The sequence below is a fragment of the Endocarpon pusillum genome (assembly GCF_000464535.1).
Source record: "Endocarpon pusillum Z07020 unplaced genomic scaffold scaffold7306, whole genome shotgun sequence".
NCBI classification, from domain to species: domain Eukaryota; kingdom Fungi; phylum Ascomycota; class Eurotiomycetes; order Verrucariales; family Verrucariaceae; genus Endocarpon; species Endocarpon pusillum.
The window spans coordinates 127,274-152,228 of record NW_006916644.1 but is presented as its reverse complement, the minus strand read 5'-3'; the positions used below and the strand labels follow the sequence as shown (position 1 = coordinate 152,228).

Sequence of the window (24,955 nt, the reverse complement as noted above, 5' to 3'; positions counted from 1 at the left end):
GCTCGGAGACTTGTTTCCCTGATACAGCTGGCTGTGAATGCTGTTTCAAATTCTATAATCTCCGTCGTATCCTGTCCAACTTCCCTTTCTTCAGTTCCAAATTGCAACGCTTCCTAAACGCCCCCCGGGCAACAGAGAGTGTCTCTCCTACTTCTATTCTTCTGCTGTTGTAGCGTTTTCTGCTGTCGGTCTTCTCGTTTGAGCATTTAGCCAAAAAGCAAGCAAGCGTGCATTATTCCAGTCTTCTGATTTGAGTCCCATTTTACCAAAATCTCTTGTAGGAAGACTCGCCACGGTCCATTCGATTGAGTGAGAGCACAACGATCATTTCATATCTCATCCCTCCCGGCATACATCACGCGTTGTCTCGGTCATCGATCAATCGTCATTGCCATCTGCAATTTGAATCATGGATCAGCGTGGACAGCTTCCTATGGCAGCCATCGTAAAGGTCAAAACCACGGCACAACGTGGCAGTCGATGGTTGAAGAGCAGATTCAATGGTGCTCGTGGCTCTCGCACTTCAACTGATACCCACAATCTTTGCATCGTGAGTCTGTTCTCTGTCGTTGCCCGTGGCAATGCGTCTGAACAGGATTCCCAGGGCCCACCCACGAACTTCCGCCGAGAAGAGCTAACTCTAGGGTCGGACGCTGCTGGGTGAGACGACACCATCCCATTCATCCCGGCTATCCAAGCTGTGTTGTTCCCCAATGCTAACGAAAAGGAAAGAAACCAACTCCTTGTCCTGCAAGCCCGAGAAGACGCCCATAATATGCACAAAGGTTCAAAGATGGAAAAAGTGAAGCGGCATGCTAGAAAAATCTCTTCTAGCATTGGCACGATTGGAGAGGCAAATCCTTTCGAAGGTGACGAGTATTAGGTGCCGAACCGAGCTTACGGCAACAGTCCAGCGTCGCTGCTCTTGAAAGGCCTGAAGACACTGCCGAGACACTTGGACAGCTTTAGAACACAGGACAGGACGTTCAACACCTCTGCGTCATACCAGAAAAGTTGGAATGTCATTCATCTGCAATTTTCGGTCGTTCGTCTGCTTCCGCTTGTGGTCCTTTCGTGATGGTGACGCTCTGGGTCTCTTGGTAACACTAGCAGTGTGGTCGAAGTCGTCAAACTCATCGAATAGTTTTCGGGTAGCTATAGAAGGTTCTCGAAAGCGGGGATGAGATGTTGAATCAGCGGCATTCTTTATAGATGGCGGCTTGGTGGTTTTAGTCAAACCCCGTGTTGAGTTTGGGTCTGCCTCGCGACTGATGCTTAGTTCTTCGTTGCGAGAGCTCTCTTGAGGCCTAACTATCGAAGCAGTGGCTTGCACTCTGCGGGAATGGTTCGGGTCCTTCTCGATTCTTTCGCGCTCCTGCTCATTGGTAGCATTCTCCTTGTCCTTCTTCTGCCCTGCGAAGATATCCAAGACACTCACTTTCCCTTCCCGGCTTGGTGGGCTGTCGCCCATCCCCCTTCCAAATCCCTTTGCCGCTCTTGTCGTGCTTTGCATCTTCTCTAAGCCCACCAATGCTGTTCTCTTCTGAACATTTGCATCAGTCATAAGTCCTGCCAGACTCGTTCCCAGCCAAGGGTCGTCGTCTTGCTCCTCATCTTCTTCTGCCGACAAGTTGATGCCGGTTGTGATGTTCCTAACGGCATCCTTCTGCTTTGCGTGTAGAGCTCTAGCCTCAAGTTTCTTCTTGACCTCTGTTCTCATTTGATCCGTTGGCTGAAATGTTGGAGGGGCTGCATCTCTAGCTTTCTTCTTCAGGCGCTGGTACTCGGCGTGGTGAAGATGTTGCGTAAAAGTTTGGGCGACCGAGTGAAATTCGTCTTCCACCATGATGTAGATATCGTCATGGTCGTAACCCTCCATCATGTACCTAGAAAAAATCTTCGGTCAACAAGGGTATCCATACGCCTGCATGTTCTATGCGGCATACTCTTCGTTCGGCGGACCCGGCGGAGGCGACGTCGAGGGTGTTCGAGCTATGATATCTAGTTAGTAACTGTATGCACGTGGCTAGAGGGTGCCCATACAGCTTACTCGTTTCTTGATGGTCTTCAGAGGCGTAGAAGAGCTGGTCTTCATCCTGGCGACTTGTTCGGGGTCAGACGAAGACGCTTCGCGCTTCCTTGACACTGGGCGTGGCCTCTTCTCTTTGGGAACCGGAGTATCCTTCGTTGCCCAAGGGAGTTTGCGCGGCATGTCACCAGAATAAGAAAAGGGATTGAGGATGTAAGCTATGGTCATGGAGGATATTGCCTGATCCCTCTTGCATAGCTAACGCGCTTAAGTCTCATTGCTGCCTGTGAGTTTCCGCTTTGTTAGAAGTTATTCAAAATGCTCGACAGGGTGCAATGCAGATAGATGTTTCGCTATGCTTATATATATCCTCAGACCTGGGTCTGCTCAGCGATAGAGGCACTTTACATTTTATGAGAGGGAAGGCAAACTTTAAATGGTCATGCCCAGGCCAGAGAAATGATGGAATGGCAGTTGGAAATTTTTGATTTGTATTCTAGAATCTCAATTTTGGGTATCACATCGAAGACCTTGTGCTTGAGCCCTGGCCTTATCCAGCTTAACAACGCCCTCGCTATGCAAATTCTAGAGACCCTTGTGAGAGTCGTCTTCCCTTAGCTCAAGCCATCAAACACAGTTTCATCATTCATACCACTCAAGATGCGCCTAGTTTGCAACAGAAGAGGAAGCAGGAACGGCCATGTCCATATTTCATTCATTTCTCATCCGGCTTCTTCGCCGCCATGCTCACAATCTTGACCTTCTCCGAATGCAGAGTCGTACTCCCATCGAGCTTGAAGTTGACATCCTTCAATAGAAATGTCCAGACCTCGTCACAGAATCGGTAGGTATCGAGATGGCCCTGTAACATTGCAGTCATCAGTAATCATGGTCTTCAGGAGTTTCGCAGTCTGCTTCATGCATTGGACGCCTTCAGGTGTAAACATACCTTGAAAGTCAACCTGGCCTTCACCTTGTCCGCCAGCACTTCCTGGACAATCTTGTCAAAGTTGCCTAGAATCTTCATGGCAAGCTGTGGCTCGATGTGACCTTCGTTGATCAGGTCGTCGATAGTATCCATCAAGGAGGCGCCGATACTGATATTCGCACTAGGCATTAGATCATGCCATGGTACGATAGTAGGTACTTCGGGGACCTTGTCTTTTCGCTGTCTCTTTGATGCTCGGGCCATTTTGGAGATTTACAGCACAGTATGAAGACAGAAAGAAGGCGATCGCAGGCTGTTAAGCAGGATTATATAGAAGTTGACTCACCCACTTGTACGATATAGCTCGTTCACTACACCAGGTGCGGCGGCCATTTCGGCAGACGCGAAAGAGAGTCACAATGAAATTGTGACTCGAAGTGAAGTGATTCTTTGTGGGATAGTGGTGCCCAAAGTGTTTAGAGTACAATTAAATTATGTGAAGGGTGTGTGACTCACTTGCAGGCAGGTGAATCTCAAAGCCAAAGGCGGTTAGCCTGAAGCGCAAGCGGCACCAGGTTGATGATGTCAGCCGGTTTTCCTTAGAAGCATCATTACTACCTACTACTTAGACACTGCAAGATTTTTCAACACACTCTTCAATGCTATACATTTAAAAGCTTCCTAACATAGGGATGCAGCTTTCTATAGGTATGCGAGGTACGGCAGTACGCACCACAATCTTTAAGGCCCTCCGTCATCAGCGACTACTGTCCACATCATCTCCACTCCATAGCACCACACCGTCCTCAAACTCTGCCTCAAGTAACTCGAGCTCTCCGGCTGCCCGATCCTCGCAAGATCAGCAGAACAACGCAAAGCAACAGCAGAGCCATAAAAAAACAATGGCCGAGCTCGACGAAGAGCTTCGTCAAAAGCTCGAAGGCATGTCAGGCGAAGGTGGAGCAGCCGGGATCGAGCTCGAAGACGGCAAACCTGTCGCTATGAAGCGTGGTGTGAGGGATAATATGTTCAGGTTGATTTGATGGGTCTTGGTACTACATACCTGGTGATCATCAGACTGTCACTGGCCAATGAATTACATTACCTTGGGCACATACCAGAATCGAAGTGCGCCATATACGTGGCCGACTGAAAAGGATACAGAAGAGGGCTTGATTGAGAGTTCAACAACAGATGCTCCACAACCAGTGTCATAAGAGAAATATCATCGTTCTGGGAGTGGCGCCGTCTGCCGTCGCTGACGATGCGAAAGTCATCTATGATGATTGACAACAAGGAAAAAGTCTAGGGCGGCAGTTATTCTATTGCTCTTTGGATATCAAATGTCGACAAAAACTTCGACCTCCTCATCGTTCTACAAAGGCTGCCAAGTCGATAACCGGCCAACAAGATATACCAATGCTATCTCAGGAAACACATCCATCACAAACACCTGTACCAGAGACACCCAAGAGTGAACTCACCATTATGGAGAGCGGTTATACCGCCTTTGCACGTTATGCAGAGAGGGTGGTGTGGGCTTGCAGGTTCTAACGTCACTTCCATTCCCCGAACCAGCAGTGGAGCATGAAATGGCTCCTATAATTGACAGGTCGAAGGAAGGAGCTTTGTATATAGTATCGTAATCTGCACAAGCATTGACAGCCAGAATTGCTTAAAGCAGGATTACATCGGATTCCTTTCTCTATGCCCAGAAAAAGGTATCATTGAAATACATGGAAACTTCTCTGACAACTATTCAACTAAACATTCGGTCATCTAACCCTCCCTGTCATTAACAACTAAATCCCCAAAGAATACTCCGTACATTGTCGTGCCGAGGATAGACCCAACCTGCTCTGTCGTCCGCCAAGACCATAAAGATAAAGAACCTCGGATGAGTAATTTGACCGCAGCCTTGGACCGACCATCTGGGAAAGCAGACCGCAACCCCTCAAAATAAGCCAGGTGATGGTGAATAAAGTTCCGTATGGAGTGCCTGAAAGCTGGGGCAGGAAGTCTAGAACTCAGGGGGAAACCTTGGCATCCCATTCACGATGCCCCGATCTATACTGAAGTGATCTGGGCCCCCCAACACCGATACGTCGAATCCTCGCCCCAGTAAACTCAATATTAGTCACGTAAAAAGTCCTGTCCACACGTGCATGCTCTCTGCAGGTCTGTGGATCTATGCAAGGTCAAAAGTCCCGTCTTGGTGGGCTCGGGTAGGACAGGCGAATCTGACCAGTTACCTGCAGACGGACAGATAGTTACGAGGAAACAAGCAGAGTGGAGGTAGATGGAAGAGGCTTAAATTGGAGCAAAGCTCGGCTGGCTAGCCAGTCATATCTCTGGTGTAGCGATTCGGGATTTCTAGACTGCTGCAGTCAAGCGATTGACTATTGATTTTCCACCTTAATGGTCACTAACCTGTCCACTTCCACTATGTTTCTACATGACATTTTATGATGAGAGCATCTTGTAGAGAGTGAAAAGTAAAAGCAAAGTTTCCGTGCTCAGCAAGAGTTGGAACAGCTCGCCTGATTCTGTGGCTTGTGTAACCTCACTCCCCTTTCTTCTCCATCACGGCTTTGTCACCATTTCTGTTGGCTTCCGTTCGGCCTCGTTCCAAGACACGGCTTCTGCATCCTCAACCAATAAGCTTGCTGCAGCTGACGGTCACGGTCGGGCACCCAATCACACAAGTAGTCTGGCAGGGCGTGTAGCTGGTGACAGTAGGCGTCTTGGGGCAGCATCTGTTAGGGCAAGGAATCGTTTCGGTCTCGGCTCGGAGGCAAAACAGAGTTACACAGGGTTCTTCAATTGATAAACAGAGAGCCGCAGGATCTGGGCCGGTGACAGTGGAGGTATAGCAAGACTTTGCACCACCAAGACAGGGTGTGGGTGCTGGCCGGAAAGAGGTCATGTAGGGTGGGACGATGCCTTGAGCACTTAAGAGAATGAGGTGTTAGTGAGCAAATTCTCATGTCTCTGAGCAATGTGTCTTGACTCTTACCTGACAGCGGCGGCCGCGGCCAGCAAGGTAATGGTAATGGAGAGCATTGTGATCAAGGTTGTTGCGAGAAACTAGCTGAAAGCTGATTCGTGTTAGAGAATTGAAATTGGGTACTATTGAAGGATCCTGAATGCCAAAGAAGTGAAGAATGACAGTTAGTAGAAGATATGTCACTGTTAGTGTCAGCCATAGTATCACATAGTATCACGTGTGTAGTGACTCAGACAAAGGGATGACCTCTTGGCAGGCAGAAGCCAAACTGCTTTCCAAGCTGAGCAAGGAGGGAAGGTACGGGTTCGTGCTTGCAGTAGTCCATCCTCATAACATCGAGGCCAAAATCCTAAGGCGTCCCATCTCCTGACCACTGCACTAACCTCGCTTAACAACGTCCACCAGATCACTGAACCTCTTTGATCCGTCGCCGACCTGGATTGTTCTATTGCCTGTCTCGAACCTAAAATGTTGACCATAAGTCTTCAGTAATCCGCATAAGTCTTGTTAATACTCCTGATCATCTTGACGTAGTCGTCCTAGGTGCTACCCAATACACAATATAAACCCGAGATAGTTGGGTAACAAGAATATACTTCTCCAACGTGTTCTAAGGTAGCAGGGAGTAATACGTAGTTATGTTGAGCTGGGTGTAGACAGAGCTCTGAATATAACAGACTGGTACTCGACTCAACCCTTGCCAAGGTGGGGTGAAGAACATGGTGTTGGAAAATTGGATTGAGGTATGTGTGGCTAGGGCAAAACTTCAGAGGTTGATAATATGGCAGTTTTGGTGAAAAGACGTTGATACCGCAGAGAACGAAAGTGATCCTAGCACAAATCAAGCCTCCTGCCGTTGCTAGAATATGGTTACAGTTTCGTCCTGATGATGGTGATATAATTTAGCATGGTCCCTAAGGACGGTATCAATAGTTTTGCCACCTGGACTCCTGGAGAAGGTTTGAGATGCCCGTTAAAGCTGTAGCCAGACTGTCAGCACTGTATATTCGGTTCCCAAGCGCATTTAACCTGATTCAAAACCAATATCCCGTAGACAAATCGAGCCAGCAAACCCCCTTGTCACTGTTCAGAAAGGTACCTGCAATGATTAATTCTGGTATATTTCACCCACAATTTCAATGGCCTCATTGATTGAAGACTAATCCAATTGCCATGAAATCGAAACTGTTAAGGAACCTAAGGCAATCAGTAGGACCGGAGTCATTTAGCCCGTGGCAGATTCGGCTCGTTTATTTGAGTTTCCGAGGGTGAAACGGCGTGTAAAAGCTCCGGAGGCTGCCACGCTGCCAAAGTCGAGTAAGCGACATCGGAGCCCCAAAGCTTCTACGCTTGGATGACAGCATAAGAAGCTAGTGTCGAGGTGCCAGTGGGATCCTGGCATGCAGCAGCTTCTGTGGCCGTTGCAATAATAGGACGATATTGTGTAATACGGAGAATAGTTTCACCCAAAATGTTTACAATACGACATACTTTCTCCCACACCTCGTCATGCATTTCCGCACTCAGAGCAAATACGGACATCAACCTCCTACACACATGGAGGGAAAGATGTGCATCACAAGAGGCCCGAGCTTACTGATGTACTTCAAACAATGGCTGTGGTCTAAGACGACTTTAAGAAGTCATGGAATTCTCCCAAAGCAGACAAGAATCAGCCTGTCTCCTCTGGCCCTTCGTCTTGGCCGTCCATGTCTTCCCTGTGGTCAAGTTTCTCCAACCTCTGTGCAGACGTCCCACGTCCGGCATCCCCTTTGAGTCTCATACCCGTCGCTCGGTCAACTGATTGAGCATTGTTCGCCAGTCTGTCAGTGACCGTCTCGTTGACATATCTCCAATACCCCTCCATTCTCTGTTGCCTTGCACGGGCTTCATTCTCACTCTTCTCGATATCTGCAGCAATCTCTTTTCGGAGCTGAAGGACAACGCTAACGGTTTGCTTCTTGCTTCTTGGCGCCAGGGAATCAGTATGTGTTGACCTTGCATGGGGGCCTTTGTGACTATGAATCCCAAGTTGTACGAGGATCCCTGAAACAAGCTCTTCTATGTCTTGCTTCTGTACCGGTAGCCCGTTCTGTGCATCTTTGTCCTGCTGTATTCTCAAAGCGTCCGCACCTCTTTTCCCGTTCCTTGTTCGGCTCACCTTAACCTGCCTTTGAAGCCATGACATATGTTCCTTGATCGCTGGGTTGAATGTATCGTCCCTGTTAAATATGTCACCGTCATCGTTTGTTTCTGTCCTTGGATGACCACCTTTTCCATCCACGTTGTATTGGGCACCATGTATCACTCTTGCAACGCGGTCGATTTGGGCTTGAGTGACAGATGAGTCAAATTTTTGCTGATTCTTGAAAGCCTTTTCCTGGTTCTTCTTGTCTTTCATGGTCTTTCTGGAAGCTCGTCTTTCGCTAGGGCTCTGAGACCTTTCGTTGATGTCGGAGCTGTACCCAAGCGCTTCTCCAAGTGTCCTTAGGTCATTGGAGGATAAATCGGTGATGGTGCTTTCGTCATGCGTGGACTGGTCGTCATACATGGACTGATTTTCGTCGCCATTATTCTGCCCAACACTTTTCTTTTTCTTCCGAACATGTGTTCTCTGGTCGCCGCCACCAAAGCTGTGCAGCTGATTTACCAACTTGGCGATGGTCAAATGCCTTTGATAATGAGAAGCTTCGTTGGTAATACAACTGTGGACTCTGTGTTAGTGACGAAGTCAAAAGATTGAGATGCATGGAATGACCTTACGCTTTGCAGGTATGTGATCGTCCTACCGCAAACAGGGTATTGTGATAATTGACGCAGGGCTCAGTATGAATCCCGTAGCATGTGCGTTTCGCTTTAGGATTTTTCTGCTTCATCCCACATTTCCAGCAAGAATGCTCTGCAAACGCATGGTTAGTTACACAGTTGAATGGCTACCAAGATAATACAGCTCACCCAAACCCGGCGAATCTTCCCAACGGTATATCGAATTGAGCTCCATCAGGGGCAAGCACTCCGAGACTCTATGTATATGAATCAAGCAGTACTGCACAACCTGGACGTGCCCCAATGATGAGGAATGGTCAGACTGGTGGTGGGTTCCTTTGTTTACTGATTAGTACGGCTGCAGCCATTCTGGTTGTATCCTGGTGCAGCCGTGTGTTTATAGTTCTGAACTCATGACCAAACACTTCTGAACTTCAAACACCAAACTTACTATTTTCAGTTTCTGACTTGACAAGTATTAGTTCCTGCAACGTGCTCATGCTCTCTGGTGCAGCTACATTCACAATATTTAATGCACAGCCTCAATCCACACCAAGCTGCACGGTTCACACAAGAGAACTCTTTTTCAGACATCATGAATAGCATGCATTAAGACATGCACAACTGCTCATAGAAGATTTTTGGCAATTTCAAACTAGAGGAGTGGAGCTAGAGAGAACTTTTGGGAGCTTTAAACTGCTCGGAGCATTTTGAACAAAGGAAAGCAGATCTTGTCTTCAAGCACTGTCATCCCAGGACTGGGCCTAAGCATGTGCTGAGACATTGCGAACAAGCCGCGCTCCCGCCCAGTTGTAAGGATAGTTGCGTCGATACCAGTTGACGCTGTTTGTCATTAGAATCAGGAATATTGACTTGGGAGTATTGGGTGAAGGCAGAACTCACAAAGTCTTCCGGCCAGCAATGCGAGGATGAGTGGCCCAGGAGCCGCCCAGGACAATGTTATGTTTACCGTCGAAGAAGTCAGCTGTGTATTCTGGATAAGTTTTCTGCGGTTCAAAGCCATCCCACTTCTGCAAGACAGAACTGGTCCATTCCCAGACTCCACCGAAGTCACTTTGACCACAGAGCCGATTGCCATGTGGTGTGACCGCTGTCGGCGTCCAGTTTTGAAATCCCACATTGCAACCCGTTAGGTCGATGAATATGTTTTGTCCATTGATATCCTGTTTCCCAGATTGCTCTGGGAGACGGGTGAGACCACGGCCTTGTGGAGGTGTCTCTTCGACCCCATCGTTTGAGAGATGCCTGCAGCTGTTAGTCGCCGCCTGACATGTTTGTGCACGACTTTTACCCATTCACAGCAGAGATCAAAGAGCTCGAGACTTCTTCTTCTTGGCCTTTTTTGCTGGCTTCCGCATAAGAATAAATGCTTCTGGCTTCCTCCAAGGTTGGAATGCGACCATCTGACCATTTTGCATAAGCCGCGAGCTCATCATATGAAGCCATTACTGGCCAGTGGAGAGCATATTGCAAAGGTATAGGTCCATAGAATGTTCGTACGGAAATGTCCTTTAGGAACTTTTGGCCCAGGTCATCTGTACCATTCTGGTTACTGCTTGTCACATCATTCAGAATTTTACCATTCACAGAACCATTCATACACTTATTGCTCGATTCTGTGATGGCCCAGGAAGCAGGGATCGCAGTCTTGTTAGTCGCTTGCAAGTATCTTGCATATTCACCGTTGCTGATCGGCCTCCCCTGTGCCTCAAACTCCCCAACAACGACATTTCTTGGAGGTTTTTCATTGTCCCAACCAAAGTAACGTTCAGGGCCAGAGTCGTTTTCAGGGTCTTGGAGGCCAATCCGGACTTCCTGCTTTGGGATTCTGAACCACTGATTTGGCACAGCATTGGTTTCTGATGCTGTGTGAAGTCCTTCGAAGTCAGGTGTTGTGCTTCCCGGTGGAGGTACGATATTTGAGCTCTGCAGGAGCATGTAAAGGTAGGTTTCTAGATGCATAACCTCGTGCTCGAAAGCAAGCCAAAGTGACCGCCCAACATTCCGATTCGAATCAGCTTCTCCTGAAGTAATCAAAGATGTGACTCGATTTCGTACTCGGTCTTGGTACTGAATTATGTCAAGCAATGGTGGCCATGTGTCAGGGATATGGCTATGTTTGTGGCACAGCTCTGGGTTCTCGACATCGGGATCGACGCCGCGTTCAAAAATGGCCGCGTACGCTACTGGCTCAGTGTGCTTTCGTCCGGTAGCCTTCGTGATCTGTATATCTAATGGTCGTCAGCTTATCGAGAAATTGAACGTTCAGCATAACGCACCACAGAAGCTTGGAATGTGGCCAAGGTAGAATATCAAGTCGTTTCTCAGCTTGATGGGTTTGGTCAACAATTCACCCGTTGCCGTCATACCCCGGGTCACTGTGTCCCATGCAGCCCAAAGCCCCTGCCAGTCTTTGAGCGAAGGGACTGGACGCGCAACATAGTCTTCAGGCTTGGTGGGGTACGGTTTCGCTGCAGGCGAGAGGAGATGGATATCTGTTCGATTAGAGAAAGAAATGTTAGCACTGACGATTGGATTTTCGAGACGAAAATGCTTATATCGTATGTTGCATCACACAATGACTGGGTAAACGAGACATTTACGACTCCTCAGGCAAGTTACATTCGCCCCTTACTCGATTTGACAATGCTGCAGATCTCTATCCCCGCATAGGGGATGCCATAACTGAATGAAGAGACAATTGCATAGCCCTGGGAGTGTGACATACTGTAATCACCTTTTTGGTTACCAAAAGCAGCTTGGTGAATGAGCCCTGAAGCGTGCCACAAATCGGTCATTTGTCCGCGAGAATATTTGTAGGCCGTCTCCAAATGAATCTTGGACCCTGCCGGAATGTAAAGACTATCGATACTAACATCGACAAGCGCGCGATAGTGGGCCTCGTGACCTTGAAGCTGTTCGTCATATCTACCCACCACGTCCCACTCATTTTGCTTGAAGCCTTCGTACCCCAGTAAGCGATTAGCATGAGTCAGTCCGTTCCGATAGAAAGCCTGGGTCACTCCCTTGGAGTCGTTATACGCTCGGAAGATCTGATCGCCATCCTGACAGCTATCAAGACCAATGAGCAGTGAATCTTGTGGACCTAGCACTTCCGCAAATCGATGTAGAAATTCAGCTGCGTCACTGCGAGAAAAATTGCCAATAGAGGACCCAAGTGAAAGGACGCAAGTTGCTTTTGCTGCATCCTTGGTGCGCTTCAACCATGCTAGTCCATCGTCATAGGTGCCGTGAAGCCCCGCGCATCTGACATAGTGATATGTTCCTGCAGGTATAGCTGAAAGAGTCCGGCGAAGCTCCGGTAGTGAGAGATCCAGGGCAAAGTACTCGATTGCTTTCTTCGATTCCTCAAAGGCACTCAGTAGGATATCAACCTTTCGCAAGTTCCTATACCATTATCAGAGCGCGGACAAATGGTGGTAATGCATGCATCATTGGTGCTCAGAACCACCATCACTTCTGGCATACATACCCGCTTCCAAGCTCAACCAAGCGACTTCCCTCAGGAAGATGTTGAGCAATGCCTCTCGCGTGTGTTTCAAGTGCTTGAATTTCAGCATTGGTCAGGTAATACTCATCTAGAAAAGTGATCTCCTCAAAGAGCTTCAGACCAGCCTCTGTTCCCATATAAGTTGGAATGTGCGGTCAGCCACATGATGGGACCTACCGTCGTAGAGAATTAAGGTAGGCAGTGTTCGGGGACCATTGTCATCAGGTTCGAGACATTTGAGCATGAGTTTCAGAAGAGATCCATCGAGATCTTCGCGGCGGATATCGATAACATCAAAAGGAGACTGGGAGAACCCACTAGAAGTTGCCATCCTTGAAGGAAGTGCAAGTAGAGATTTCAGGCTTGCTTGACGCGGAGGACTAGGAAGAATCTGAAAGACTTGATCTTGTACGTAGCATCGAAGAACAGTACTTGAAATAAGAAAACAGAGAACAAGCGCGAAAATCCGGTTATCTCTGGCAGATGGCCCATGGCTCCAAAACACTTTGAAACTATTCGATTGGTAATGGTACGGATGGGAGGTGGAGTCCCCGCGTCCTAACTGCTACTAGTGATACCCATACCCCACGCAATGTGAGCTAGGAAGTGAGAGTGGCTTAAGCCGGAGCTGATATTACGAGGATTTCTTCCTTAGAGATCTTGCGTGTACTCCGTAGACTTTGACGAGATGTCAGGGCAGGAGCATGTGGAGTGACGTCGTACAGGGCTGGCTAATGCGAGTAGCACCGCACTTCGCGCTAAAGGGTTCATCAAGTTGCAGTAGAGGGATGCGGAGAGTTAGCAGCTGCATCGATAATGATCAATGGGATCTGGGGATAGTTGTTGCTAGCGATGTATCTAGTAGGCAACGTTAATTTCGACCGCAGGAACGGCAGATGGTGGAATGTTGGGCAAAGGGACAAATCAAGCTCGCTACCGAGTCACATGGCAGCGAGGCACTGAGCCCAATCAAGAATTTGATGACGATATCAGCTAATCAGAAGTCGGTCCATATCTCCACTCCAGAACAGTGTGAGTTATCGTTGGCGCTTAGCAAAAGATGCGGAACAGGTAAAATGTGTAGTTAGAGCATAGCATAGAAAAGTGAGATGTAATGTGATGGACCGAGTGTTGTGACGTGTTTCACCTGTCGAAGATTAGATCCACATGCTAACCCCAATGCGGACAGCTCCACTCAACACTCTAACTGGGCATGAGTTGATATCCCACACAGACGCGTTTAGAATGTCTGTTTCTGGGCACATGAGAGTATCCCGCAGAGACTGCCTGTCATTGCCCCTCTCCGTTTTCTACTTACCGGCTGGTTTCGCCACTATGAGATCTGGGTTCATGGTTGAGGTTGATGCAGCTGCGAAGATCTGCAAAGACCCGCGACGATGACATGGTCGGAGTTGTATCACAGGCGTTAAACCGTGTTGGAAAGATCCATGATGCAGCAAAGACCAGTGGTAAGTAGTCGCGGTCCTAGACGACGTTTGCAGCTCCAAATGTGTCTCTTTGTTTCAAGTCTCCTTTGTTATAGAAAAATATCAACGTCAGCACCAGCGCAAAGCAGTGTTGGTGTCCTGAATAGGGTACCAGTATACTGTCTACTAGTGGCAGTTTCTCTAAACATTTGAACAGGATGACATCGATTAAGCAGCAGATTCTAGATCAGTTCGAAGTCGTCCGCAGACATAGAGACGAAGCCCAGAATGACCTTAGTCAGGCACAAGAAACAATCACTCTTTTAGAAGCTGAGCTGGCAGCTGTCAAATACTATGGCGACCTAGCCTACGCAAAAGTTACTGAGGAGCAGGGGATATCGAAAAAACAAATAGAGCATACACCTGAAGTCAAAGTCTCAAACGCAGCTACATGGATTGATGACGTCTGGTTCTGCACCTCAGACCACACCGACATACTGCGACCAGCTGAAGAGGCCTGGGCAAAGAATCTACATAATCCACAGTCCGCCATTCTACTTGTTACCGAAGCACTGAAAACAAAACCTGCCAAGAAGGATCGTCTCCGATGCAAGCTGTTAATGGTAGCTATTCAAGTCTCCGCCGGCTTACCAGAGCCAGCGTGTGCAGGCGTGAACGAATGTATCAATGAATGTGGAACCGATCCTCGTTTCAAAGATATTGCGGGCATCGCCTACTATATCAGAGGTCGTATCTTCCTAGCACTGGAATACTACCGACTCGCACATTGGGACTTTAGCAGAGCTGTGTTTACCAAAGGCTACCACGAGCAGGTGAAGAAGTGGCAGGGCTACTGTGAAACATGCATCTTGGAAGGCAAAGGCGTAGGCGAAGGTGGACAAGAGGAAGTGCTCCAGAACGAAGCGGTGCAAGAAGATGTCCAGTGGAGCTCCGACGGAGCCAATCCTTGATGCATGCTATTTATCCGCTTAGGGCTCTACAATGCAAGTACAAGCGATCTGACTTGACAAGCTTTCAAGATTTTCAGGTTTTGAAGGTAGTAAAGAATTATGCATTCTACCTTATGCTTCAGCGAAGAATTTTTACTTGTCATCCACATCTAAGCACTACATGTATACTGTTATTTGATACTTTGCTGTTTCATACCTGCATACGCAGTTGTTGCCCGGATTGGATTATTTTTCCAATCTAAATCTTGCATGGATCATATCTATGGGAATTCTTTGTCTTGATATGAAGGAATTGTTGGCGGCTTTCCCGATTGCGGGCAGTCTTCACAAAGAAGTCTCAACATGGTTGTTGAAATCGACATGTCCATTTAGAATTCTGCACTGTATATGCTGCTTTAGTCTTTCTCAAATCTACCCTTTCATGTCGTGAGCGGCTTATGAATGATGGATATAGGGGAAGCTGATAGCGCAGGCAATGATGGCATCGGTACTTCATCATCATCTTCTCCAAAAGTCGCTCCAAACCATGTTTGGGCCAAAATAGAGGCAATTGAAAGCTCCAATCGTGCCCGGCTACGACTGCCTCCTAGCTTACGTCCTGGACTTTTGGCAGACGGTCGTCTACTTACCCATTCTGAGAAGGAGGTCGATGATGACAATGATATAGATGAGCATGAAGGCAGTGATGTCAAGTCACGCTTTGTTCCTGAAATGGTGGAGGACCCGCCTGAGGAAGCAAATGAGAGTAGTAACTCTCATAAATACGAGAGTGGTTATTCCCACCCAATTCGAATGCCCGCAAGCTTGGAAGACGAGCTCCAGGAAGCGGAAGAAGGTACCATGCTTCATACAAACGAAAGTGGTTGTTCCAAGGTGGCCAAGAGCTCTGGAAGGCGGCAAGATCAGTTCGCGGAGGCGGGAGAGGATACCTACTCCGACGAGTATGAGACGGAAAGTCCAGAAGATCGACTCATGGAAGCGGGAGGGGATGCTTATTTTGATGAGTACGAAAGTGATGATTCTGAACCAGTTCATAGTTCCGACCCCGGAGATGGGCGGCACCAGGGAAGTGGTGATGCCGAACCGGTCCAGATCCCACAAAGCTCAACCAGTCAGTCCCAGGATAACTCCGCAACAATACTCTCCCGCAACGACTTAACGGAACAGGTTTTGGACTATCTCCAGCATTCGATGCTTGAAGACGTTTACGGGGATCTCCTATCCCACCCCCGCAGGCTCAGGTACGAACCGAAATGGCCTAGAGAATCCGGTAATGCTGAAGCTATTCTGCGGCAGCCTAAAAGCCGAGCAGAAGCCAACGCTAAGTTCGAAGAACTCGTGGGGCCCCTGCGCGGCTGGCATAAGCTATCTGAAAACAAGAATCCGACTGAGACCCTCCTTCTGCAGGAAAAGATCAATTCTATCCTTAGCCAACATCGCCAGAAGCAGTGTGCACTGCCACCGCTTGAAATTTGTTCAGGAGACTTCTTGCTCTACCACAACCTTCCAGACGCCGTAAAGGAAGTGACTGTCTGGTCGCTGATCAACAGCGCCCATAATGCTATTCGACGAGAAAATTGGGTGGCCGCAGTAGGACTTGCCACCAAAGCCATTCGATTTGCTAATCCACTGAAATATGCACCCCTTGTTTCTAAATGTTGGTTTTGGAGAGGTATGGCAATGGATGGTCTGGTCGCGGCAAAGAAGACAAGTCGCAAAGAGGCAGCTGAATGTTTCCTGGAGGCCATGCGATGCATTGGTATCTATCAAGAAGGAGAGCTGTTGAAAGAGGCAGCTGCGGAGTATAAGTTCGAGCTACTGGACCTACTAGAGGAGCAACGTGGGCAGGACGAATGGTCTCAGCACCTGGGACGACTCCTAACTGGCATTGACGGTTGGTTTCAGCCTGAAGGGAAAATACAACCACGCCCATCACCTCCTTTAGTTCCACAAGATTGCTGGCCAGAGGACACTATATGGGCAGACATCGATCCGGATGACTGGAGCCTGGCATCACAGGCTTCGTCGGAAGAGCAGCTTGATGAGTATTTAGATCAGCTCAGTAGGTACGCTGATCCTAAATGGTTCAGCAGTGGTTCACTCCGGCAGCGAAACGTCGATTGGGCCATAGTAAGTAGAGTCGAAGAAGTAGCTCAAAGGTCTACTTATATAAAGAAAGAGATGTTGTATCAGCTCTGCAGAGGACTCTCTCCTGCATTTGAGCAAATGGTACAGGCTGAGACATTCACGGAGGGCTTCGATAACTATCCCGATATCGAAGAGTCCATTGCTTGGAAAATACTGAATTATACCAGAGTCAAGGCACGGCTTAAGAGACCAATAGCGCCGCTTAGAGAGGAGCTTACACCGACAGACATGAGTGTCACCACAGTCGATGACTCAGCAGAACTCGACCCACAATCTCTGCCTGATGAATCCAGGGCAAATGGTGGTCCAAATGTCGAGAAATCTTTCCGTGTGCGGCATGGTGGGCTCAACAGAGGCCATCAGTTAACAATCAGTACAAATAACTTCAATGAACCGGGCCCTTCACATGGAACTCCCACAGGCATGAGGAAACGAATGCTAAGGGTCTGCATCACGGCAGAAGAGAAGATAGCGGCATTCCAGCATAACCTCCTTGACGAAGAGAATGAAGGCCAAGGAAGATCGAAAGTGCGGCTCGAGCTGGAAAACAATCCTCAGTGGCAATACGCCATTAAGACACTAGAGGCGCATTTTGACCAGCACGTCCAACAAGAAATGGCAGCATCCAAAGTCGGGTTAAGCAGCGCACAAGACATGGTTACATGCAGGAACGAGGATTACCTTCGGTCAACGTGGGGTGATGAAGGAGTACGGCCACCAACACCAGCTCTGACTCGACAAGCCAGAGAGCAAAGACTACAAGAACGCCGACTCGTAAACGAGCGTTCACTGAAACGCTTTAACGTGGAAATGGAATACATGACTTACCAAAGGAAGTGTGGTATATATGCTCGACTACCCAAGGAAAGACAGGAGTGCATCGCAGAGCCGAAAAGGCCATCAGACACGCGTATTGACTGGTTTGAGCAGGAAGTGGAAAAGATGAGAGTGGGAAGTGTGACTTCGCACGGTTTGACTCTCACCACAGTTGATGGCAGCCATTCCAGGGAACGTCTTGCGACTATTGGCGGTTCTGAGGCAGACGAAGCAGGAACAGAAAGCAGAGGTCAAGACCACATCCATCATATCTCCCCTTTACGTCCTCAGCAGCGATCCTGGCAACCCTCTCCCACCAGAATAGGTGATGAGAGCTCTGACGAAGACGATGCTCCCATCGACTCTATTAGCAGCGCTGGCGGTGAAGTCAATCCTCAGGCACATACAGAGGTTGACAGCCTCCTGGACCAGCCAAACACTCGACAGCTCAAAGCAAAACTTGGTATAGATGCCATGACTGAAGCAATGCAAAAAGCTCTCTTGAAGGACCAAGTGATCAGCTTAGAGGATTTGGTTCTTGTTGGTGAGAGCGCCATTGGTGCAACATTGAGCCGGTCGAACTCTTTATGTAGTCCAGCGCTCGAGCGAGATAGTATATGGGATGAGGACACAGACGGAGTTCGACTCGATCCAAGCCAAGTCAAGGCAATACCAGAAACCCGCACGAAGGAAGTCATGGCACCGGAGGGGAATATACCAATGTTTCAGGACAACGTTCCGGCTCTAAGAAGTGGCGTTTTCCAGACCAAACCTCTCACGACCAGCATCTTTCAGAGTCAAGCTGTCAATACAGAGAACAACCCCCAGCCTCAAGCGCCCACAAGCAACATATTTGGACTCCCACCCCTAAGCATTACATTTGGGAGTTCAACACCAAGCAATGCCGCTCCAAGCCAAACCGCGCCCCCTAAAAACATCTTCGGACTTCCATCCGTGAACACGAGCATGTTCGGCGCGGCAGCCACAAGCGGTACTTTCCCAAATCAGCCCTCCGCTACGAGCAACATCTTCCCTACTCAACCACCCACTACAACCAGCATCTTCCCATCTCAACCACCCACTACAACCAGCATCTTCCAAAGCCAACCTACCACCACAAGCAACATTTTCGGAGCTCAAGCCACAAGCACAAGCATATTCGATACAGCTGTAGACTTCAACCAGCCAGCGACCCTGTCGACAACTTTCCAGAATCCCTTCGCCAATCTCATCAAGCAAGCACCTCAAGTCCCAAGTGCGGGCGACGATCTGAATGATAGAAATGACGCCGACGATGAAGGTGAGGATAATACCAGGAAGGTGGAAAAGCAGGCGGAGGTGGAGGAGGATGTCAAGGGCGTTCAGCTACATCGCCAGGCCTTGAATAGCGTCGATGAGCTAGATGATGGTGAAGGTGCAGACAATGAAAAGGAGGATGAGGATGAGGATGATATTAGGAAGGCACAAGAGGGGGTGGACCGGATAGGTGGGAGTTATATAGAGGAGCAGAAGGAGGAGGATACCATTTCAGAAACAGAGACTTGAGCAGGGCTTGCATACATATGAGTGCATCCATCAGCATCAATATAGCTCAAGCCTCAAGGTCATCATACAGAGGATATCTTAGCCTATCATATCCCGTTCACAATCCTGCGCCATGCTCCAATATCTAATACCAAGTAACTGCCAGAATATGTCATTAATCATTTCCCGTGTCTCCCTCGTCTCTATTTACCGTACTTCATGTCCATAACCTCGACAACGGTATCCCCCAATACCAGCTGGCAAGCGCCACACTACCAAAACTCATACAAGCCGCCATGAGCAGATTGATCTGGTTATTATCCAGCCAATCCATCCCGGTCAAGACCGACCTACTCTCCTCCGGCACGGCAGAGATATCTCTCCCATCCATATCAGCCGCCTTTGTTTCTCTCAACGCCTCATCCCTGTTCCTCTCGCTATGCACAACCTCCCTCTTGGCAGTCTTCCCCTTGCCGCGGCTCGAAACCAGGACTTTCTCGCCGCCAGCCCCTTCGACGATTTTGCCAGTCCTCCGATCCACCACGCTCGCCTGCAGGATGGCGCCGAATAGACTGTCCAGCACGCTTCCCAGGGCACCCCCACCCGTCACCGCGAGGATCCAGATCAGCTTGTCTGTCAGCGTCCAGCCTCGGTATGTCTCCGCTTTCTCTTGGGCCATGAGCACCCTGCCCACCGGACCCAAGCGTCCGGTCTGTGACGCGCCACAAAACGGCATCACCACCGTGCTGGCCACAGCGATAATGAGCGACCCCAGCACTCCAGCCGCCAAACCCGCCGCCGTAACACCGCCGTTCGTGCCCCGGGGAACCCTGACCCAAGGTCTCGTAATGAGTCTCGGCTCATTCTGAGCCAGGATCCCCAGCTCACTAGAAAACGTATCCGCAGCCACGGCTGCATAGTTGGCCACGATCCCGGCCAGGAGAAGCCCCTCGACGGAGCCGGTCGTGGGCACGCACCCCTCCTCCTGCTGCGCCTTCACATGCCCACTCCAAGAACCGTGCTTGAAATTCGTTCGGTACAGATGCAGGAGCAGGAGGAAGCTCGCAACCCCACTGTTAGCCAAAACCTGGACGTGCGTCCTTGGCTCGCCTCCATCGCCGCCTCCCCTCCGGGCCGCAGAAGAAGAAGGAGAAGAGCCACTGCCCGTGCTGGAGAGCGTGTACCGGCTCTTGACGTCGTGTTTCAGTTTTGTGGCCCTGGTCCCCGCGAGGAAGAAGACGACGAGGAGGCTGAATGGGAGCGCGCTCCGGTGCGACGAGTGCAGCAGCGCGGTTAGCGCCGCGGTGACGATCCCCAAGGGCGTGAGCGAATTGTGCGTGTACGAGCGGTAGATGAGGTAGCCTGTCACGGGGAGGGAGTAGAGTGGTTTCATTCTTGAAATTGATGTGTTCGGGGTTACGGCGTCGGGGGGTTTGCTGGATTTGGTGATGAAAGGTAGGTAGGTAGGTACGGGGAGAGGAGTCTGAGGAGAGAAGAGAAAAGGTGAAAAGTTAATTAATTGCCTGGCTGGCTGCTCGATCAGGCTTCGCTCCCCATTGCGAGCTCTTAATCTCTGCGATACTGATATTACACAGTCGATAGAGGGGGAACTCTGTATGGACAAAAGATATCAAAACTGGAGGGGAAATGACTGACTTGTGCGGAGAATCCACCGTCTTGTGACGTGGTGACAAAATATTTGGAAAACTTTGGCCGCTACTAAAGCCTGCAAAATGTCCCATACTTCTGTCCTCAGTGCTGCGTAATTTTCCTTTCCGTTTCTAAATGCCTCTCACTTTCTACACATAGAGCAGGAGATTCATCCTTCTCCCTGAAGTGTTACTTGAGCTCTGTACTTGAGTAGATGATATATTGTACTCGGTACTCTATGGGGTATGCTAAGCAAAAAACGTCCTCCTCTCTAGGACCTTCAACGGAATGGAGTGTTTCACACAGCCAACCGATGCAAGAAATGAACGACAGCTCTAAGCATGCGTGGCTCCCGTAAACATCTTAGGAGGTCTAAACCAGCAAAACCCAAAAACAAAAACAGAATAAGACCACCTGCTCGAAATGCTTGCGCTGGATCAAATCGATCCGCTTTTCGCAGGTTCGAATGCTGCTTCATCCTCCCAATCCTGCTCCTTGTCCGTCGCCTTGCTCGAGGCGGCAGCGCTCCGACTCTTGGGGCCTCCAACGTAGATGACTGGTCTACGCTTCTCCTTTTCACTATCACGTTTCTCCTTCTCTCTGTGCCTTGACTTCTTCATGGGTTGCCGTGACGGTCTTGAAGACCTTTCTTTGCTTCTGCTACGGCTGTTGTTGCTTTCATTCATCCTACTTTCTCTCATCTCATGGATGACCTCTTTCATTCCCTCTTCCAGCTTGTTCATCCTTGCCAGGACCAAGCGTCCGAACATCTCCTGGTCCTCGGATGCTGCAGCCTGTCGTCTGAGACCACCAGTAGCATAGGCCATCTGGGTTGCGAATGACGCTGGTATAGCGCCAACGAAACCACCACCTATGGCTTTGTTATCGCCAATATCAGAGCCGAGATCCATATCAAGTGATGATCTTCGATGTTCAGCACCGCGATTGTGCATCCTCATCATGCCAGTAAGGTTTGGAGCAGACATAAATGTAGGATCATTCTTGGGCGGCAGGATCGCTTGTGCTCTGGCTGGCTCTGATACGAACTTTTTCGGCGTTCGACGTCCGGGTGTATTTGACAACGACTTCGCTGCAGGGGTCATGGCACCGGACTTTGGCGAACGGATGCCGATCGACTTTGTACCTCTGGTAGCGGACTGCTTCTTACTTGGTGGAGACGACTGCACGCGTGTTACAGGATTGTAGATGATGGTCGCTGAAGAGACGTTTCGAAGGTGAGGTCTCGGGCGCTGCCTTTGAACAACACGGTTCGTCACCTCGCCTTGCGTATGCCGTTCTTCCGCTCTCCAAGATCTAGATTGTGCGAGTGGTGGAGAAGAGACGGATGTCGATGACTCCCTGTTTTTCGGCTTTGGAGACCGGGTTGAGAAATAGCCGTCTGGTCTCGCTGTACGGAGCGGCGATACTGGAGACGAGGCATTGTGCGGTCTCTGAGGGAATATCATTCCGTCGTCCTCGTTGTCACTCGTCACCAATTCGTCGTCTCCATCAGCATCAGTTGCTTGCGCAGGTTCAGGTTCATGTTCTAGGTTTGGCTCATGAGATGGAGTCGTTTGATAAGCAGGGAGGCGTTGAACTGAGGGGGTCAACACATCTGTGAAGCCACCAAAATCTTCTGGATCCGAGGCTATCGACCGTGTTATATTAGTATGATCTCTCCTGGGCCGAGCAAATCGTGGCCTTCGATGAAAGATCCGGTGGCCTTCGAGTCGATCAACAACCGCGCGGTCTTGCTCCTGAGGTGGACTCATCACTCCCTCTTCACCGAGATTTTGCATCCAGTTGGTGACAGCTTTGCTAGTCCTTTGTCGAGTGTGGCTCTTAGACGTGTCCCGTAATGTGCCATCATATGGTCGCCGGAAGACTGCTGCTAAAGCACGATCTTTTCGCCATGTAGCAACAGAGGCTTCTCTGACCTGACGCCGGGGGTGAGGGGTGAAGATGCTGATGCCAGCAGATCGATTGATGTCAGCCGGAGGTCTTCCACGAGGCTCAATAATCTCCACTGTGTCAACCACTGATGACCTCAGCATAATTTTCTCATATAGGAAGATGGAGAAGAGGATAGGGAAGTGCGTGATTTTGATGAGCGTCCTATTTATCTTCACAAATCGCCGAAAGGGGACAAAGTATCGAAGAGGAGTGATAAACCAAGCAATTATATTGGTTGGCGCGATGTACGAGAAGAGCGCATCAGATTTGACCATGGAGATCGTATTGACGGCAAACACGAATTGATGTTCTTCGTTCGCATTCTGCACAATCGCCATGAACGAGTTAGTGAGGACAGTAATCAAGATCGTCACGACCAGGAAGTGGCAGATGAAGAGAAACAATGTCAAGATTGTTTTGCCCAACACGTTGTAGTTATCCCACCGATCCCATGCAGCAGGAGTGAACCCCATGAGCATTTGGAATAATGCATAGGCGACAGAGGCAGGACTATCGATCGTATCATCCCCAAAAGACAGGGTCAGAGCAGCGAAGAAGCCGCTGCAGCTGATCAGTATCAACACAAAAACCGCCATCAGATCCGATGCCATCATGCGAAAGGCAATGAGAAGTTGAGAAAAGTAGCGGTAATGATCGAGCACGGAAAAGAGCCGAGGAAACAGCAGCACCGCATCAGCGGCAAGCACATCATATGCAAGATTGCTAACAGAATGCTTGCGCGTGTCTGGCATAATGATCCCATACAGACGAAGGCAGAGATGGCCAATGAGGAGTAGCAAGATGCCTAGGTCGAATGTGTTCCAGAAGCTGGCCCAGTAAAGACTAAAACCTTGCTCGTTGAAGCCGACAATCTCGTCCAATATGTATCCAGCACACCAGAACCAGAAGACAATCTCCAGAGAGGTAATTTCCAAGGATCTCTGTGCCAGTACAGCAAGAAACAGACCGAGGAGGATAGCATATGACCCCGTCGAAAGAAAATAGCGGTACCGAGGAACCCGTAGCCGCGAGAGCTTGAAAAGCGATGCGTCTCGGGGGTCATACAGCGTAACCGATCGTCTTGCTATGTTGCTTGACTTCGAAAAGGACTTTGGCTGGTGGCGTTGATCAAGAGCGTCAGCAGTTTGTTCCCTCATTCCTTTTCCAGGCCGATGAAGGGTATCAGCTATGGCATGAAACACTATTGAACCTGCCCATATGGCTTCTAGCTGTTGCACCACCAATGGATGTGCCAGGAAACGCTTCGCTTGTGCTCTGATTGCAATCTCAAGACATGATATTCTGGCTGGACGTGGAGGACTCCAAGCATTGTGCTTTGCCGTCCTTTCCACACGGGACATGTTTGTGTTGTTCTCAGGATGTGACTGTCCTTGTAGCGGGTCGAAGTCGTACGAGAGAGCATCTATCAACTCGCGGGTCGAGTATTCCCTCAATAGCTTGATAGCAAGAAGTTCACACACCAACGCCCTTGTTTTGCTTGCGCCGCTATTTCCAGGATTCAGGCTAATCTCCTTGTTGAACTGCAAACAGTTGGCCATGAGCGCATATTCGGTTGCTCTAGAAAAGTGTGCAGCTCGAACTTCTTGTTGAATTGGTTTGAGGAGAAATTGTGATACCTGTGGTGACCGAAGTTGGTCCCAGGTCAATGTGGTTTCGCATTTGGACACGATGAGAAGACGTATGGCATGGGTCAAATTGTAGATAGGCAGAGCGTCTGTTTGTTCGTCAGCTTAGACGCAGGTATTAAGCACAGCGAGGAGTCTTGGGACCTAAGTGAGCGGCAGAGAAGATTGGCAGCAGAGATGTCTCGCATCTGTGTCCATCTTCATTGCCAGTCTCAGCTTCTTCCTCGTCATGACTGAAACCTGCGTCGTCTGCATCGTCGTCGTCGTCCGTTTCGCTTCTCTCCGCGCCCCTGGTGGCACTGTTTTGATGCGGACGAAGCAGCGGACTACGTTCATTGGGAGGACCTTGTCGAACAGCTTCAGGCGAAGGGGAAGAGAAAGGCGATCTTTCGTCTGTTTGTCTCCTTGGACCCTTGGAGGGCCGAAATAGCGAGGAAAGCATGTGGTGGCTGCGCGGAAAGAATTGGGTGTCGAGTCGTCAGGAGCCAAACAAGCACATTTCAGAGTATCATCCTTGAAGGAATCAACTGAAATGGAACCGTAAAGCCTCCCTCAATG

The 24,955-nt window shown here is 49.3% G+C and overlaps 7 protein-coding genes across 7 annotated transcripts; 2 read left to right on the top strand and 5 right to left on the bottom strand.

Annotated features, from left to right (window-relative positions):
- Positions 1-1,000: 1,000 nt before the first annotated feature.
- On the bottom strand, positions 1,001-2,212 carry EPUS_02737 (uncharacterized protein; the record flags this gene model as incomplete). Its single annotated transcript, XM_007807865.1, has 3 exons — positions 1,001-1,886; positions 1,947-1,992; positions 2,044-2,212. The coding sequence occupies 3 exons, from the start codon at positions 2,210-2,212 to the stop codon at positions 1,001-1,003; spliced, it is 1,101 nt and encodes a 366-aa protein (XP_007806056.1).
- Positions 2,213-2,744: 532 nt separating this feature from the next.
- On the bottom strand, positions 2,745-3,221 carry EPUS_02736 (Transcription initiation factor IIA subunit 2; the record flags this gene model as incomplete). The annotated part of the gene is made up of 2 exons (XM_007807864.1): positions 2,745-2,891; positions 2,979-3,221. 2 exons carry the CDS (start codon positions 3,219-3,221, stop codon positions 2,745-2,747), a joined length of 390 nt encoding a protein of 129 aa, XP_007806055.1.
- A 4,415-nt stretch (positions 3,222-7,636) lies between these two features.
- Positions 7,637-12,593, bottom strand: EPUS_02735 (uncharacterized protein; the record flags this gene model as incomplete). Its single annotated transcript, XM_007807863.1, has 7 exons — positions 7,637-8,669; positions 9,634-9,996; positions 10,043-10,982; positions 11,031-11,246; positions 11,480-12,159; positions 12,245-12,389; positions 12,440-12,593. 7 exons carry the CDS (start codon positions 12,591-12,593, stop codon positions 7,637-7,639), a joined length of 3,531 nt encoding a protein of 1,176 aa, XP_007806054.1.
- Positions 12,594-13,907: 1,314 nt separating this feature from the next.
- Positions 13,908-14,660, top strand: EPUS_02734 (uncharacterized protein; the record flags this gene model as incomplete). The annotated part of the gene is made up of 1 exon (XM_007807862.1): positions 13,908-14,660. The coding sequence occupies one exon, from the start codon at positions 13,908-13,910 to the stop codon at positions 14,658-14,660; it is 753 nt and encodes a 250-aa protein (XP_007806053.1).
- A 444-nt stretch (positions 14,661-15,104) lies between these two features.
- On the top strand, positions 15,105-19,169 carry EPUS_02733 (uncharacterized protein; the record flags this gene model as incomplete). Its single annotated transcript, XM_007807861.1, has 1 exon — positions 15,105-19,169. One exon carries the CDS (start codon positions 15,105-15,107, stop codon positions 19,167-19,169), a length of 4,065 nt encoding a protein of 1,354 aa, XP_007806052.1.
- A 196-nt stretch (positions 19,170-19,365) lies between these two features.
- Positions 19,366-20,541, bottom strand: EPUS_02732 (uncharacterized protein; the record flags this gene model as incomplete). The annotated part of the gene is made up of 1 exon (XM_007807860.1): positions 19,366-20,541. One exon carries the CDS (start codon positions 20,539-20,541, stop codon positions 19,366-19,368), a length of 1,176 nt encoding a protein of 391 aa, XP_007806051.1.
- A 694-nt stretch (positions 20,542-21,235) lies between these two features.
- EPUS_02731 (uncharacterized protein) lies at positions 21,236-24,839 on the bottom strand (the record flags this gene model as incomplete). Its single annotated transcript, XM_007807859.1, has 2 exons — positions 21,236-24,486; positions 24,542-24,839. The coding sequence occupies 2 exons, from the start codon at positions 24,837-24,839 to the stop codon at positions 21,236-21,238; spliced, it is 3,549 nt and encodes a 1,182-aa protein (XP_007806050.1).
- Between the last annotated feature and the right edge of the window lie 116 nt (positions 24,840-24,955).